This window comes from Aspergillus wentii (assembly GCF_001890725.1).
Source record: "Aspergillus wentii DTO 134E9 unplaced genomic scaffold ASPWEscaffold_8, whole genome shotgun sequence".
NCBI lineage: Eukaryota > Fungi > Ascomycota > Eurotiomycetes > Eurotiales > Aspergillaceae > Aspergillus > Aspergillus wentii.
In genome coordinates this window covers 1,694,026-1,709,137 of record NW_024467839.1, presented here as the reverse complement: position 1 = coordinate 1,709,137, position 15,112 = coordinate 1,694,026, and the positions used below count along the sequence as shown (strand labels likewise).

At 47.8% G+C, this 15,112-nt stretch overlaps 7 protein-coding genes across 7 annotated transcripts; 3 read left to right on the top strand and 4 right to left on the bottom strand.

Moving 5' to 3' along the window:
* Window positions 1-86: 86 nt before the first annotated feature.
* On the top strand, window positions 87-499 carry ASPWEDRAFT_119343 (putative NADH-ubiquinone oxidoreductase 12 kda subunit; the record flags this gene model as incomplete). The annotated part of the gene is made up of 2 exons (XM_040828897.1): window positions 87-312; window positions 411-499. 2 exons carry the CDS (start codon window positions 87-89, stop codon window positions 497-499), a joined length of 315 nt encoding a protein of 104 aa, XP_040685164.1.
* Window positions 500-1,109: 610 nt separating this feature from the next.
* Window positions 1,110-2,692, bottom strand: ASPWEDRAFT_32118 (pH-signaling protein PalC; the record flags this gene model as incomplete). The annotated part of the gene is made up of 2 exons (XM_040833614.1): window positions 1,110-1,364; window positions 1,421-2,692. 2 exons carry the CDS (start codon window positions 2,690-2,692, stop codon window positions 1,110-1,112), a joined length of 1,527 nt encoding a protein of 508 aa, XP_040685163.1.
* A 719-nt stretch (window positions 2,693-3,411) lies between these two features.
* ASPWEDRAFT_119992 (Bromodomain associated domain protein) lies at window positions 3,412-4,059 on the bottom strand (the record flags this gene model as incomplete). Its single annotated transcript, XM_040828961.1, has 1 exon — window positions 3,412-4,059. One exon carries the CDS (start codon window positions 4,057-4,059, stop codon window positions 3,412-3,414), a length of 648 nt encoding a protein of 215 aa, XP_040685162.1.
* Window positions 4,060-4,408: 349 nt separating this feature from the next.
* Window positions 4,409-5,914, top strand: ASPWEDRAFT_118551 (transcription initiation factor TFIID subunit 7 family protein; the record flags this gene model as incomplete). The annotated part of the gene is made up of 2 exons (XM_040828833.1): window positions 4,409-5,444; window positions 5,580-5,914. 2 exons carry the CDS (start codon window positions 4,409-4,411, stop codon window positions 5,912-5,914), a joined length of 1,371 nt encoding a protein of 456 aa, XP_040685161.1.
* Window positions 5,915-6,008: 94 nt separating this feature from the next.
* Window positions 6,009-6,794, bottom strand: ASPWEDRAFT_693466 (uncharacterized protein). Its single transcript, XM_040839040.1, has one exon. The coding sequence runs from the start codon at window positions 6,694-6,696 to the stop codon at window positions 6,103-6,105; it is 594 nt and encodes a 197-aa protein (XP_040685160.1). The 5' UTR covers window positions 6,697-6,794; the 3' UTR covers window positions 6,009-6,102.
* Window positions 6,795-7,134: 340 nt separating this feature from the next.
* On the bottom strand, window positions 7,135-11,938 carry ASPWEDRAFT_693464 (uncharacterized protein). The gene is made up of 4 exons (XM_040839039.1): window positions 11,791-11,938; window positions 9,940-11,717; window positions 9,063-9,822; window positions 7,135-9,001 (listed from the first exon to the last, which is right to left on the bottom strand). The coding sequence occupies exons 2-4, from the start codon at window positions 11,677-11,679 to the stop codon at window positions 7,221-7,223; spliced, it is 4,281 nt and encodes a 1,426-aa protein (XP_040685159.1). The 5' UTR covers window positions 11,680-11,717; window positions 11,791-11,938; the 3' UTR covers window positions 7,135-7,220.
* Window positions 11,939-12,509: 571 nt separating this feature from the next.
* On the top strand, window positions 12,510-15,089 carry ASPWEDRAFT_176548 (Zn(II)2Cys6 transcription factor; the record flags this gene model as incomplete). Its single annotated transcript, XM_040831529.1, has 8 exons — window positions 12,510-12,557; window positions 12,646-12,669; window positions 12,744-12,844; window positions 12,904-13,397; window positions 13,453-13,766; window positions 13,825-14,238; window positions 14,300-14,523; window positions 14,576-15,089. 8 exons carry the CDS (start codon window positions 12,510-12,512, stop codon window positions 15,087-15,089), a joined length of 2,133 nt encoding a protein of 710 aa, XP_040685158.1.
* Between the last annotated feature and the right edge of the window lie 23 nt (window positions 15,090-15,112).

Below are 15,112 nucleotides of genomic sequence, written 5' to 3'. Positions count from 1 at the left end.
GATTGTCCTCCTTCCACCATCCCGACGCGATCCAATCTCCTCTCCTCCTCAGACAGACCATCTTTCCGTCCTGGGAGAAAACCAAGATGCCTACCCCCGAGTCCGCCGCGTTCCTGGCTAAGAAGCCCACCGTCCCTCCGACCTACGATGGCGTCGACTTCGAGGACAGCGCCGCCGTCCACAACGCCCGTGACGCTATCATCCGTGAGCAGTGGGTGCGCAGCATGATGTCCCGATTGGTCGGGGAGGAATTGGGCAAGTGCTACGCCCGAGAGGGTGTTAACCACTTTGAGAAGTGTGGTGTCTTGAGAGGTGAGTCTTTTTCTTCAATTCTCTTTGCTCCCCTACTCTACTTTATAAGTTATTTTCTCTCTTGTAATATGCAAGTGGCTAATGAGTTTTTAATCCAGAAAAATACTTCGAGCTCCTCAGCGAACGCAAGATCAAGGGTTACCTTTTCCAGGAGAAGAACACTTTCGGCGAATCGAAATCGCAATAAATGTTCCCCGTTTATTGTTGTCGTCCTGTATTATGTGGTTTTTAGCTTGTTTTATGCAATCAACTGGGGTTACCGTTTCCTCTTTTTATTTCCCGAACTTTCCTGTCTTACATGCTGAATGCAGCAAATTGATATCATCGACGAAAGGAAATAAACATTTGGAATTAGAGAAATGAGGAAAGAATGAAAGATCTCTGGAAAAAAAAAACTGGAATAGCTACCAGATACCCTGGTCTTTCCCGCAAATCCCGGCCAAGGGATGCAGAGTGAACTTTGTTTTGGGTTGTACTGTACATATATTATTGGGGGATTAGGAATCCTCCACCTCAGTGCTGTTGGAGTTGATTAAATTGTGGTTCCCTGTGATCAGGTCGAATACCATGCATCATTCTACGATATAGTACCATTGGCATTCCCATTACATTGGTCTTAATGACTGTATCTATAGACAGCCAATTGAACACACAAGCATGCATCAACTAGGTAGATAGAAACAAGATATAGTAAAACAAAATAGTGTATATCCAGTACATCGGCGATAACACCAATGAATATATGCAAAATATATGCAGAAATATCACGATATGAGAATGAGAAATGGGTATCATGATCAATAATAAGCACTTTCACTCCGCTCAGGCACCGTAGAAGGCGTGTCTCGCGTAGGTGCAGCAGCTTCATCGTCACTATCATCAATATCACTTCCAGGTCCAAAGTCTTCCTCCGTGGGTGGTGCTCGCATCCTCACGAGGTGATCTTCATCGAGAGATGGGAGCTTGTACGGACCTGGAGGTGAATGGATATCTCGACCCGAAGGCAAGTTTGCCAGGAGATCTGTAGATGGTGGAATCAATTGCGTATTGATCTGGATATCCAATCAGCAATTGCCGCGAGAGATAAAAGGACAAGAGAGATACTCACGGTATCATTCATCCGCACCCATTTTGTCTCCAACATCTCAATAACTCGTCCCTCTTCCTCTCGTCCTGCATCATCGCCAGGATCAAGCTCGCCTTTCTCGCCCCGATCTCTATTGCCAGCGTCCTTCTCCATCTTACGCCCTTCTCGTCGTTCAGCCCATTCCCGTTTCAACTTTGAGAAGCCTCCTCTGCTTTTTGTAGGTGTTTCTTTCTCTCCAGGTGCCGCACTCTTCAGTCCCAGTGCCCCCTTGGCTGCCCGCAGCCATGCAATCCCCTCCCCAATCTTCCCTACCAACTCCGCATCCACCCCAAAGAACCGACAGGCACGTGCCCGCGCTACCCTACCCAGCACACGCGCGTACCGGATAAGATCATCAGCTACCCCGGTCTTCCCCTCTGCACTAACCGCGCCTAACCCAGCAGCTGCTTGCTCCCCATATTCAGCTGCTCGAACACACAGCCGGGCAAAGAGGAGCGCCCGTACTTTGGGGATCTCCGGTGCTCGAACCATCCAGTCCTTGTCATTGGGGTTGCGAGCCTGGATACAGGCGGTGACATATGAATCGTCTTTCAACACGGCCAGCAAAGTGGCTTCGGCAAGTGCAAGAGACGAGAGGGCCGACTGTGTCGCCGGATCGAGATCTGGCACGTTTAACCCCGCAGCTAGTGTGCGGGTAGTATTTGCAAAAGAAGGCGACGTGAGGAGGAGAGAATGTACAGAGCTGGCTTGGAGGAGGTATTTGGTGGCTGTTTGAACGGCCGCAGTGCGCTGTTCGGCAGATGGGGTGGTAGAGGCATAAAGAGTCCGTACGACGCCTGACCGGGCCAGACTGCTCAAGACATAACCTAATGTAGTCAAGACAAAACCAATCTCGAAATCAATTCCATGGCCTTGGACTCGGCCGGTTTTCTGGCGGCCTCGCAAGGAGAGGGAATTAGAGGTTAGAGTGGCGCGCCATTCCGTTTCGATCTCTTTATGGAGAACGATTTCAATCTCCTCTTGATTCCCCGTGCTACTTTCCACAGGCTTCCCACTGAGGCCATGTGATATAGCGAGAAGGTATGGCAGATAATCGTTCAGCGTGGTGAGGACGGTGGAGAGGTGGGAGTCCTGCTGGGGTCCGCGGGGTAAGCGCTTGTGTGTCTTGAGTGCGAGTTGCAGTGCATGACGGGTGGTAGAAGCCGATTGAGGTAAAGAAGGATGAGTACTTGACGAAAGGAAGGTTTGGAATGAAAGATGTGAGGTGGTTGGAAGAATGAAGCTGAAAACCATGGTGGAGAGAATGCAGATGTTGATGGTTGAAGAAGATGGAGTTGAATTACGTTGTTGGGCTGCTGATGTCACCGCCAGAAGGCAGCCAAGAACATCAGCATCGCGGCTTTTCTAGGCCTGCAGAAAGGAATCTACATGTACGAGGGTGAAACTATCGAATCACATTGCTTCTTGTTAATATTCTCCATATGAATTCCATTCGTCTGAGCGTATAGCTGCCTGGCTTGGTTGAAGGGCGTCCTTATGATGCCCTTCAAGCAAATATCACCGAAACCACTCCAAACAAAAGCTTCCCCCAGTGAAGATATATCCGGCATATCTTCGGAATCAATGCACAGCGGACAGTCTGCCACTTGCATATTCCTTCTCTCTCGGCGTGGTTGCTTTTCCCAAGCTACCTGGCTCGAGGATCCTCCTTTTAGCCGCCCAGAGACCACTCAATCCATAATTTATGTAGATCGATAAATGGGAAATATATCCAGTCGTGGCTCTGCTGACTTCCTTCGATTTTGCTGGAAGTGAGGGCCATCCCTTGTAATTGTATATGTCAGCCGCCCATGCAGGGCACGGCTTTGCTCGGACACGGAAACCGCAGAAAATCCGGGCCCAGAGCTCTGGAAGACTTGATGTCGCTTTGTGGAGTTTCGACGAACCTTCTCTCGTTTGGTGTTGAGAATCCCGCATCAATTTGAATCAATATTCGTGTTCTGCAGTGACCATCACACGTCCATCCCTTCTACATCCGACAGATTGCTCGGGGCACTGCTGACTGCCGACGAGTCGCTTTCAGCAGAATATGGAATTCTCGATCGCACCTGCGTGCCCCATTCCTGGATACTAGGCACACCGCCCTCAATCACAATGGGATGCTCCTCAGCACTTTTCCCCAGCACAGTCCCTGCATATCGAGATTCCTCTCCTGTTTTGCTATGCTTCTTCTTCAGCGATGTGAGGAAGTCTTCCTTTTCGAGGGACTCCGTGTCGATCATATCGCCCTCACTTGGCACAAACCCGGCAATACGTCGAATCTCGCGGTTTGCAGGGCCTGTGAACCATTCTAAGAAACCTTCCAGTCCTCGCATATCTTCTTCAGCTGCCCATTCTTCCTCCCACTCACGTAACTGAGGTCGTAGCGCGCCTGCATCTTGTAGCGATTGGTAAATATCTTCCAGCGCCGGAACTGGATCGCTCGGATGGGCGTTAGCGGCGTGTGCAGTAGCAGATGAAGCCAGAATCATCATGTATCGTGCTGTAAGATCGGCTAGAGTGTCTAACACCGAGGGGCGCGTCGCATGAAAGCCAGCTGCACGCAAGATCTGAATAATAGGCGGGCGGAGGAGGGCGTTGTGAAGATTCGAGGCAGACATGGCGACGTTCAATTAATTATATGAATTATGGTTCAGGGCGTCAGGTCGCAATAACTATTGATAGAAAGTGAAGTGAAATATAAGAGATAGGAACTCAGGAGAATGCGATGGATAGAAAGGCTCTTGAGGCCACCAGGGCTGGTGTTGTTGTTGGGAGGAAGTGAAGTGAAGGAAAGACGGTCCGAAGGCAGCACTGGCGTTCTTCCGTCGCCGCCAATCTTCCTCTTCCTCCATCCACCCTTCGACTGACTACTCTCCACCTCCACCGCGTCAGAAAAATATCTCTTCATCTCCCCAGCTGCTGCTCGGGGCTAGATAGAGTGTCTGGTTACTGCAATACCTATTCACCATGTCTGAAACTCCCCGACCCTCTCTTAAGCTCACCTTGGGCAAGAAGAAGGCGCCGGAGCAGCAGCCACCCCAGAATCCGCCTCCGTCTGCTTCCTCAGACACGCCTCAACGAAAGCTCACCTTGAAGATCGCTCGAAAGCCACAGGCCGATGAAAGCGAAGAGAAACCCAAGAAGAAGAAGCCATCGAAGAAACGGCCTGCTGAAGGACCTGCTCTGAACGAACTCGCGCCCTCCGCGGTCGCATTACAGCCGCAACCGCAAGCAGGGCCCAAACGACTAAAACTAAACCCATCGAAGAAACCTGGAGTGCAGTCGATTCGAATCAAAAACAAGGGGCTGGTCCCCACTCGACCTACCGGTGTTGGATACGATTCGGAAGCTTCTGATACGGAAGCTGACCCAGCGATCGAGGAACAGTTTATTTTACGTATGCTCCCCGGAGAAGACTGTGATTATCTACGACAGACGATCAACGACCGGCGATTTGATCGGTCTGAATTTTCCTTCAAACCCCTCGACCGTGAAGGGCGACGCTCTGTCCTTAGGATTCGAGACAAACAGTACGCGGCGATATTGGTTGATTTACCATGTATTATTGAAGGCATGAAGAGTTGGGACCGACGTGGTTGGTACAAATCTGCAGACATTTGTCAAATGCTTCTCGTTCTCGGTCTGGTTTCTAGCGACAAAGAGGCCACTGAGTATCCTCTCCCTTCGGACGTCCATATCCCGGACGACAAAACTTTGCAGTACGCACATGGCCTGACGCCTCCATTGCAGTGGGTGAGGAAGCGACGGTTCCGTGATCGCATCAGTACTCGGACAATTGAACAGGTCGAGAAGGCAGTTGAGGATTTGATCGCGCAAGATGAGGCCGCCGTCTCCGCTCCCAAATATGAATTGCTGGATAGTGCATCGCTGAATCGGGCCGAGGGACTCGTCCAGAGTGGTGAATATGGGTTTGACGAATATGATGAATATGACGATGAACAAGACGCGGATGGTGAGGTGGATTATGGCATGCAAGAGGGCGGTGCTGGCTTGGATGACTTTGAAGATAGTCTTGCCGCCGAAATGGAGGCCGAAATGGAAGCCGCGCTGGCAGAAGGCTCAGGTAACGCAGAAGGAGCTGGTGAAAGCAAGGTGGCGACTGCTCCGGAAACTGGAGTGCCGCATCTGTATCAGGCCGGCACACCGACGGCAACCAAGCCGTCCACCCCGGCAGCCGAGTCGTCCGGAGACGAGAGTGAAATTTCGGATGGAAACGAAGGCGACGAGCCCGACGATCTGGATGAAGATCAACTGGAACAGCAGCAACAATTCCAGCAACAGCGCGAGGAAATTGCAGAATTGGAAGCGCTGATCCGCGTGGAAACTGCCAAGTGGGAGAAGATGCCAAACGCCATCCTGCGGAACAAGCTTGCCAAACGTATTCAAGATCTGAAGCAGGATTTGTCTTTGAAAAAGGTTTCAATTGGAGAAGGAGACGATGCCGACGGTTGATTTACTTTCTCTTCTTTTTGTTTTGAGCCTAATAATTTACTCGATCATTTGATACCCGGTTGGCATGACTTGTACAATATCTTAGAATCTTGTTTGTCCTTTTTCATTCTTCAGCTGAATGGAACATTATGATACAGAACTTTGTGTTGATCCACGCTTCATGTTTACTCTCCTTACTTTTTACCAATCTATTGGCCTACTACGGGATCGCCTGTGGCCTCATGAACGGCACTCTTCACATCAAGATTCTGATGCTGCTTCAGTTTTCGCTGCCTCACAGCCTCCCTTTCGGCCGTTTCCCCATCTGGCTCTGGAGGACTCTGTCCAACCCGTTCTCCTAACACTCGGTCATGTTCTTCCCTCTTCCTTGCCATATCCGCAGCCAGATCTCGTTCCTCTCCAAACCCAGGATGTCCAGGTCCGCTGGCACTGCCCACGGGACCAGCATGCGCTCCCGCCTGAGCGCGTGCTCTTTCTTTCTTATGCTCCACCGCATCTGCAATATTCCCTTCTGACGGCTGCTGCTCAACACCGTACTGTAAATCGACGTCAGGCACAGCCTGCATTGTTCTCTGTTCACGCTGATGCCTTTCAGTCAGATGGGCGATGTTCTCATCGTTGGAGGGCTTCGAGTCGGCCGCACGACGGAAGATAGAGGGAACAGGATCTCCACGTTGGCGTTGGGAAATATCGCGCTGCTCAAGCGGAGAGTGCGTTACTGGGTTTTGGGGTTGCTTGTAAGCGGCTTCCTTGGGAGGTTGGGCTGGCTGTTGCGTTGCCATTGGGAAATTGAATTGATTGGTGGCGTGAGATCAGATTGTGTATGCAGCGGATGATTTTGGGTATTCTCGGAATGCTTTATTGTATTGAATTGAATATCAATGTTGAACACTCATCGCATATAAATAAGAGAATGTAAAGAAGCAGAAAGATAGTTGGCTGGATTGATGATATTCAAGGATAGAGCCCTGATGTCCGCATGACGTCAGTGACGACATCTTGGTTTTTGCTTGTCTTTTCCCATAGATTCTACTCAAAGTTTGACTTGGTTGGTGATGATTGTGACTATTATTTGATAGGCTTGGATGGTTTTATGGATCTTGGTGATAATAATAGTACTATTCAATTTGGTTGATATATGTCGAGGCGGAGTTGTTTCCTCGAATTGTAGGAAGAGAGTTACAAACCAACAACAGTTTAATTCAAACCATCCGTACACGATTCATGCAAATACCACTGAAGGGTATACTCTAACACAGCATGTTCTTCAAACCTTGAACCGTCTCTTAAATCCGATAAATCTCATTTATTCCGCCTTCTTGGAAGCCTTTGTTCGAAGTTTCATCATCAAGAAAACCAGTCCATAAGAACTGATGATGAAAATGACAGTAATGGCAGCGTCCCTCCAACCGTAAAAGTAATCCTTCAAATTGACCGTATACAAGTAGTCACTGCCCCTGTGATACTGACAAACACGACAAGCGGAGGTGGAATCAGGATTAACAAGATTAGGCCTGAGCCCCATCTGCTCAAGGTAGGGAGTCAGATATTCCAGACAAGTCGAGTTGGGTGGGGGATCGAAAATGGCGAATTCATCTTCTGCACAATTGACTTCTGCATCGAATACACTGAAGACTAACAGACCACCAACCATATAGTTGAATGGGTCAAGATAGTACATCCAATATCTCCAGAACGGAGTTAACTGGACATAAGGCACCAAGATTCCGCAGAAGCAGACCAACATGCTGATTGCCAGGGGGTTGACATGGGACGCAAAGACTGCGTTGGGTGCAAAAGCTGCGATGGCTTGACCGATGCCAGTATAGAGAAATTCATATGCCAGAGTGATGAAGAAGACGCCGCCAGCTTTATTTGTTTCCGCTGGGAACCCCACTGTATAATACCAGCAGAAAAAGTAGAAAACCGCACAGATGCAAAGATAAGGAAATTCGGAGATAATAAGAGCAGTCACAAAAGCCTTCCAGGAATACATGCGGGACTTCTTCTCCCTGGCATCATATATTTCCCTTCGCTCAATGAACAATGGCTGAAGTTGGTTTATCACACCAGGCGCCACAAAAATGAAGACAAATATAGTGAAGAGCCGTTGTTCCAAGTCAGAAACAGTATCCCCAATCATCCAAAATGAGAAGCCATTGAACAATGCCATTGCGATATGGAGAATGAGCTTGTTGTTGATATACCGCGTGTTCCGAAATAATGCCATATTCATCCGGTTAGACACAATCACTATTTGGGACCAAAGAGACGTCGCAAACTCATTATCGTCATCTTCAATGCTGGGCTCCTTGCATGCAGCATCCTCGACCATGCGGTCCAATTCGCCCAGTCTATGACCATACTCTGGCGAATCAAGCCAGACTTGACTCCAGTCCACACCGGCCATCTCACGAATGTTACCTGACACAACATCTATCATGTGCTCTGCTGGGTTGACATGAGCAGGACAGGGCGCACCATGGCGTCCAAAATAATCTTTGACAATTTGCCCATTTCTTCCAATGTCTCCAAAGTATACTGTCTTCCCACCTTTGGCAAGAAGAAGCAATGTATCGAATTGAGCAAATAACTGAGCCGAAGGCTGATGAATAGTGACTAAGATAGCCTGACCTAAATCAGCAAGCTTTCGAAGGAACCTGACTGTATTATATGCAGACTGCCCGTCAAGACCTGACGTCGGCTCATCCAAAAATATAAGGATCTTTGGCTTTGAAACCAGCTCGACTCCAATCGTGACGCGTTTTCTTTGCTCAATGCTGAGACCAGCACCGACCTTTCCAATCAACGTATCCGAAATGTCGTGGAGTTCAAGGAGATCAATGATAACATCAACATATCTCAACTTATCTTGTTTCGAAATACCCTGAGGTTGGCGTAGGAGAGCCGAAAACTCCAAAGCTTCACGAACTGTGGCATAGGGCTCATGGACATCAAGTTGTTCGCAATATCCAGCAGATCTTTGAAATGAGACTGGAAGCATGCGGCCATCCACCCTTATTGTTCCATGAATGGTGCCTTCTGTTTTCCGTTGTGCCAGGACATCCAATAAAGTCGTTTTACCGGCTATGGAGTTAAGTTAGCTTTTTGTCAAGTAATTTTGTATACCAGTGTAAGGAAGTCGAACCTCCCGAAGCTCCCATCAATGCCCCAAGCATTCCCGGTTTCACCCATCCATGCACATTGTCCAGAAGCAACCGTTCTCCCGATGGTGTTTTGACAGAGTATGAAAGGTCTCTCCATGTGAAAATTGACGTATTTTGGGCCAATTGCCCATCTAGATCTTTGTCGTTGCCTTGGTTTTCCACGGGCAATGAAGTATTGTGCGGGAGTTTGAGCTCCAATGTAGGCGATTCTTCGTCAGCAACATATTTTATCATTTTGTGATTGTTGAGCTTCTCTCGGGGAATGAGAAGCAAGCCTCCACGTTCGGAAGCTGTCTTCCATTTCGTGGTCGCGACAATTGTGATGCCAACGTAGAGCACCCACCAAGCCCATAGAATACCCATGTTCCTCCACATATGTTGGTGATTAAAGCTCAGGGATTGTAAATACTGATCACCAGTCAAGGATGTTTCGCCTTGAACAGCACCACTCACACCAGCACAAGATGCAGGTTCTCCGATATAATTCGGCCCGTTGGGAACGAGGTTGTTACCAACACAATCGATCGTTGTGTCATGCAGTTCGTTGGTCATGAGTGCCTCCATGGAGTAAACCAATGGATTTATCCAGTAAATCCATACGAACCAAGGGTGGATACGTGGTTTTTTAATCTCATAGCCCGCATATACGGCCATGACGGAGAGCAGCAACCCCGAGATCTTCGACGCATTATCAAAGGAACTGAAGATTGCCCCAACTGCACGGAAAAGAGCATTTGTGCACTGTAAGAAGCCTTGTTAGTATCTGAACAAACTCATAGTTTTGTATAACAGTACTCTAACTTGTTCTCGAGAGGGGCGCGGAAGTTTGATGTGAATTCGGCAAAAATACTAACTTACCATTGCTGTAGAAAAGAGAAAAACCCAATACGTAAAGAACGAGGGAGCTGATAGGCTTAGACCGACCATGAAGTACACTACCAACGCAAAGATGGTAATTTGCATCAAGATGACTGGTATGTCTGCTGCGATTTGTGCGATACAAAACGCTGCGGGATGAAAAAAAGCAAACTCCTTGTGTTTAACCAAGACAGGCCGGCCGCTAAAGGAGTTGGTGACCTCAGACATTGATACCAAGGCATTGTAGAGAGCCGACCAAAAAAGGGCACCGGATTTAGTGAACAGACCAGAGGAATCTCCGGGGGTATTGTAGTACAATGAACCGGTGAGAAGGGCTTGAATCAGTGTGGTTGTCTGTTGAATCAGAAGAGTAGACTTGTCACCGAGAAGTATCTGATATTGGCGAGCAACACAGGCGATTACCTGGTTGGGAAAACTTGTAGTCAGTGGACTGCTCTGGGGTAGGTGCTTGTGCTTGTCGGATGCAACAGATTCCTTGAATGCCTCTGTTCGGTTTGCCGCGATTTTGGTCTCAGGGTAGTTGTATTCCGCAATCATGTCGGAGTGGATATCTGACTTTTCATATTCAGACCGTAGCATATATGCATTTTTCGGAAACTTTGCTTCAAAGCCTGGTATGATCACCCTCTCTGTTGGAACTGTAACTGCTGTGAGGTAGTCTGCAATATTCGCGCCCTCCTGGCAAAGGAACCCAAGTTCTTCCATGAATGGCCGTGCCTTCTTCATTGGACCATAGTAGACTTGCTGCCCTTCATCTAAGATAAGTACTTTGTCAAAGAGGTTGTAAATCCCATTGCCGGCTTGGTAAAGGGTGACAATTGTTGAAAGCCCATAAACATCAGTCATAGAACGCACTGCTCTTGTCCATTCTAATGCACTGCTAGCATCAAGACCGCGCGTACTATTATCCCAACAAAAGATCGAGCCTCTGGAAGCCATACATTCCACAATAGAAACACGCTTTCTCTCACCCCCTGAAACACCACGGACGTACTCGTTGCCAACCTTGGTTTCCGCAGTATGGGAGATTCCCATCGAAGCCAGAAGAAATTCCTTCATCTCATCCTTATAAGTTTTGGAAGACTGAACTCCATTTGGCAAGTGAAATGGGGTCTTCAGGCGCGCCGCAAAGTCAAGAGTTTCATTCACACTGAGGGTTGGGAAGAAAATCTCATCCTCCGTGTTCATAACAATCTGACCACGATACTTCTTCTCTACCTCAATATGGCTGATATTGCCGTACCGAACATCTCCCTCCACGGTGCTGTATTCTTTGCGCCGGTTGGCAAGTATTTTCAAAAGCGAGGTACAGCCGGATCCCGGACGACCCAGGACCAGAAGCATTTCGCCAGGTCTCACACACCCGTGGCTTCGATCCAAGATGGTTTGAAGTGGTGCTCTTTGATGAGATCGTCGAAGATGTTTTAAGACATTGAACTGAGACAAAGCATTTTCGTTGACGGCAGATTCCATACTTGTCGCTCTCACGGTGAGATCTTTCCATGTCACGCCCAGCTCTTTTTTGCATAGGCCCGATGCCAGATCACGGTCATGGAATTCTTTGAGCCGAGACAGAAACTGCCATTCTTTTTCTTTTTCCTCTTCGGGTGACGGCGAACCTTCCCTTCCATCTGACTGGCCAACTGTCCTAGTAGCACTGTCGTTGTCAGGTTTTAAATCATCTTTGAGGGCGTGAGTACCTCGAATCGATTCGTCCATGGCGAATTAGAGAGTAAAAAAAGAACAAAGAAAAGGAACTGAATTTGGAGGAATCGACCAGTAAGCCAAGAGGAAACCAAAGAGTGATGCCCCAAACAAGCAACAACTTGCCTGGGTTTCAATCAATTCTTTATCACAAGCCTAACAGTCTGATAAATGTCAAGTTTCCAGGGATTCGGCATATAAAAAGCCCATGGGCATCTGTATAGGCGAAGAAATCTCTTCTCGAGGCTCCATCTTTGTTTCCGAATATCCTATTTCGGATTCAAGCTGTCTCCGAATGGGCTCGAGTGAAATTACGCCGCAAAAAATGATTAGTGAGGGGACTTTAGCAATATGGACCCGGAAATAGCATATGATTTGGTTAGTCTTGGTGGATCTCTGCAGACATAATGCAGGCATTTGAATACCCGAAAGTCCTTGGGAATTTGACTCCGAGAGGTAGTCATGTTAGCGTGAGCAGTCGATTGTCATCAACAAACATTAATATTGTAGCAAATATCATTGCCGCATAATAAGCAGCATGGCCTTTTCTCTTCCCTTTTTCTCTGTGTGTCTGTAGACGACCAGCATGGTTATTGTTGTTGCTGTGGTGGTGGTAGTGGTGTTGACAGTCGAGATCTCGACAAACTTCCGAAAACCCGACTCGGATTCTCGGCTTTTCATCGACAAAAAGAACCCACCTTCTGCTCTGACAGCACAACTCTGAAAGCCAGCTATTTATCGGATTGTGCTAGTTGATTGTCTTACAATTGGCGTGCTAATACAGCCCCCCGAGAATTTCCGTCGGTTTGTTTCAATGGCAATCGGCTCGTGGGAAAGGTGTCGTCATGGCTGAAAATGTCCAGCATCCGCCAACAACCCGCAAACTGCCTGCAGTGAGTGACCATCACAACTCCACTCCACGTGTTGGTTTACATGGCAACATGGCCCTTGATTATCTCTCTCGCTGACAGCTGGAATTAGTGTGACATGTGCCATGCCCGGAAGGTATGTCAGGTTCTGCCCGCATCGAGTCACTGCCATTGAAACAATAACGGCCTCTGACGTCTTCTTTTGATTAGGTCAAATGTGATAGAAAACGGCAGTGTCTGAATTGCTCTGATGCGCTTATCAACTGCATTCGCTCTCGACAGAGACGTCCTCGTCGCCCTCGACTATCACAGTAAGCCCTATAATCATGGATTCCCCACATATCAGCAAACAGGATAATGACATAAACAGTGCCATCAAATCACAGAACCCTAGCCCTGCTGATATCGATGATAGTTCTAGTTCAATACCTTTGCAAAATACTGGGGGGGCAGATACGACTGCTAACACACAAGCAACTGACAATGCTCAACGTTCAAATGTACAGAGACGGGGGCCGGCAAGGTCATACGCAAGGAAGAGAAAGTCTGTCCACTTGCCAGTCACCTCCCAGTTGGAGGATCAAATGACATCAGGCGATAACATAGAAGGACACACTCAAAGTCCTGCGGAAAATATGCACCAAACCGAGGAGGCTCAAAATTTGATCAGAGGTGAACTAGAGTCCAATACGCACTTATCACTTAGCCGGCGTAGGGTTCTGGAATCTGCATTGTCTCTTGTCAATAGGTTTGCCAATACATGCCAGCCTGTCGGCAATCGAAGCTACGAAGAAAACCTGGACGATGAAACCGTCTCACTACCTGACTGTCCACATGCAGAATTGCTTTACATGATGCTTGGTAGTATGTCCTTTTTTCTTGCCCATCTATAATTCTCTTCATACACTTACTCTACCAGGCTCTACTGATGGTACCGATCCATTACAGCGGCTTTGGCCTGATCATATTTCCAATAAAACAATGGAAAGGATGTTCCTTGCGCTTATGAACGGAACTGCTACTGGCCAGGTGGCCCATCAATACAAAGTCAATGTCTATGTGAGAGCAGTCATGTATTTCAGCAGGTGGCTGCGAGCTTTTCCAGATGGAGAACTGTCTGAATCTCTGGCGCAGTCAAAGAAAAAATATGTTACAGTTGCACTCGCTTCCTTGAGGAAGCTTGATTTCCTAAGCGTGCCGAGTCTTTCGCTATTGCAGTCACTACTGTCAGGGGTATGATTTCAGTTTACAGAATTATTAATTGATCTACTGATTTGCTAACCGCAAGCAGACAATCCTGGTGCAATTGCTCGGAGACGCATCGCGAGCTTGGGTGCTAAACGCCTTCGCCTCCCAAGTCCTGGTTAGCCTAGGATATCATAATGCAACTACAGAGTCATTAGAAGACAATGACTCTAAATACGAAATTCATGATTGTATTTTTTGGTGTTATTATTATGACAAGACATTGAGCATGCTATTGGTTCGACCCCCTTCTCTGCCGAATATTCGGCTTCAGCCTACCTCACTGGTTCGTGTGCAGCCAAAGGATCCCTTAACCTGGAAAGTAAGAATCTTGGTCAGACTTTCTCAAGTCCAGGAGACTGCTTTATCTCTAGTCCTCCGAGACAAAGAGATGCGGGTACCGATCGTTGCGGAGTCCCTTCGCCGCGAACTGGAAAGTATCCAGGCCGAGACTACTCAGGTATGTTGTACGATTCTTCCTATCCGCACATGGAAATCCAGGAGTCTTAAAGATGGACCAGGCACGGGAACAGTCAAAGGACTTTGCAGCTATTGAATGGGATGCTGTCGATTTCACAACTTATGCCATCTTCACGACTATCCTTCGACTCAGCTCAACGTCTCTGCATGACCATGACAGTCGTGAGGAATGTTTATTCTATGCTCGGAAAGCCCTTGCCTCCATGATATCACTGCAAACTGAGATGCTGAGCTCAAATAAATCCTACCTTCATCCTCTTCCCTGGTATGAAACCCTTATTAAACAAAGTGGAGCCCTAATCTGACTGTTAAAATAGGACGATACTATTAACACCACTCACGCCGTTCTATGTTGTGTTCTGCAATGTTGTTGCCACTTCAAATGCCCGTGACCTTCGGCTGCTACAGGAAATTACTACAGGACTGTCTCGATTCATAAGTTATAGCCCACCCATATCCAATGTACATGGGCTCTTCTCTCAATTTATTGGCCTCTGTGGTCAAATTATCAGTGCCCAAGGGGATGAATCGTCGAATCTTACAAGCGAGGCAAATGCTATACAGCCCGCCCCACATTCAGATCACTTTCCTATCTCCCAACAGTTCCACGACCATCAACCAATGACAGCCACGGACTTCCACAGGCAAACCTCTGGGATTATTCCAGATTGCAACGAGGGATCACAGGTACAAATACCCACATTTGAGGCAGGAACAGCCCCAAAGGAAGGATCACTGTGGGATAACGGTCTCATGTGGGAGCTATTCAATGCGCAGCCTTCTATTGAATGGTTTGATCCCGGATTTCGAGATGCTATTCCTGACTTTTAAAAATGCTTCAAGGGAGAAACTCT

Excerpts from the sequence above, each read along its gene's own strand:
- ASPWEDRAFT_693464 (XM_040839039.1), bottom strand. The coding sequence starts at position 11,679 with ATGGACGAATCGATTCGAGGTACTCACGCCCTCAAAGATGATTTAAAA. Across the intron at positions 9,823-9,939 it reads TTCTCTTTTCTACAGCAATG|TGCACAAATGCTCTTTTCCG; the intron begins GTAAGTTAGTAT and ends GGCTTCTTACAG. Across the intron at positions 9,002-9,062 it reads ATTGATGGGAGCTTCGGGAG|CCGGTAAAACGACTTTATTG; the intron begins GTTCGACTTCCT and ends TTAACTCCATAG.
- ASPWEDRAFT_693466 (XM_040839040.1), bottom strand. The coding sequence starts at position 6,696 with ATGGCAACGCAACAGCCAGCCCAACCTCCCAAGGAAGCCGCTTACAAG.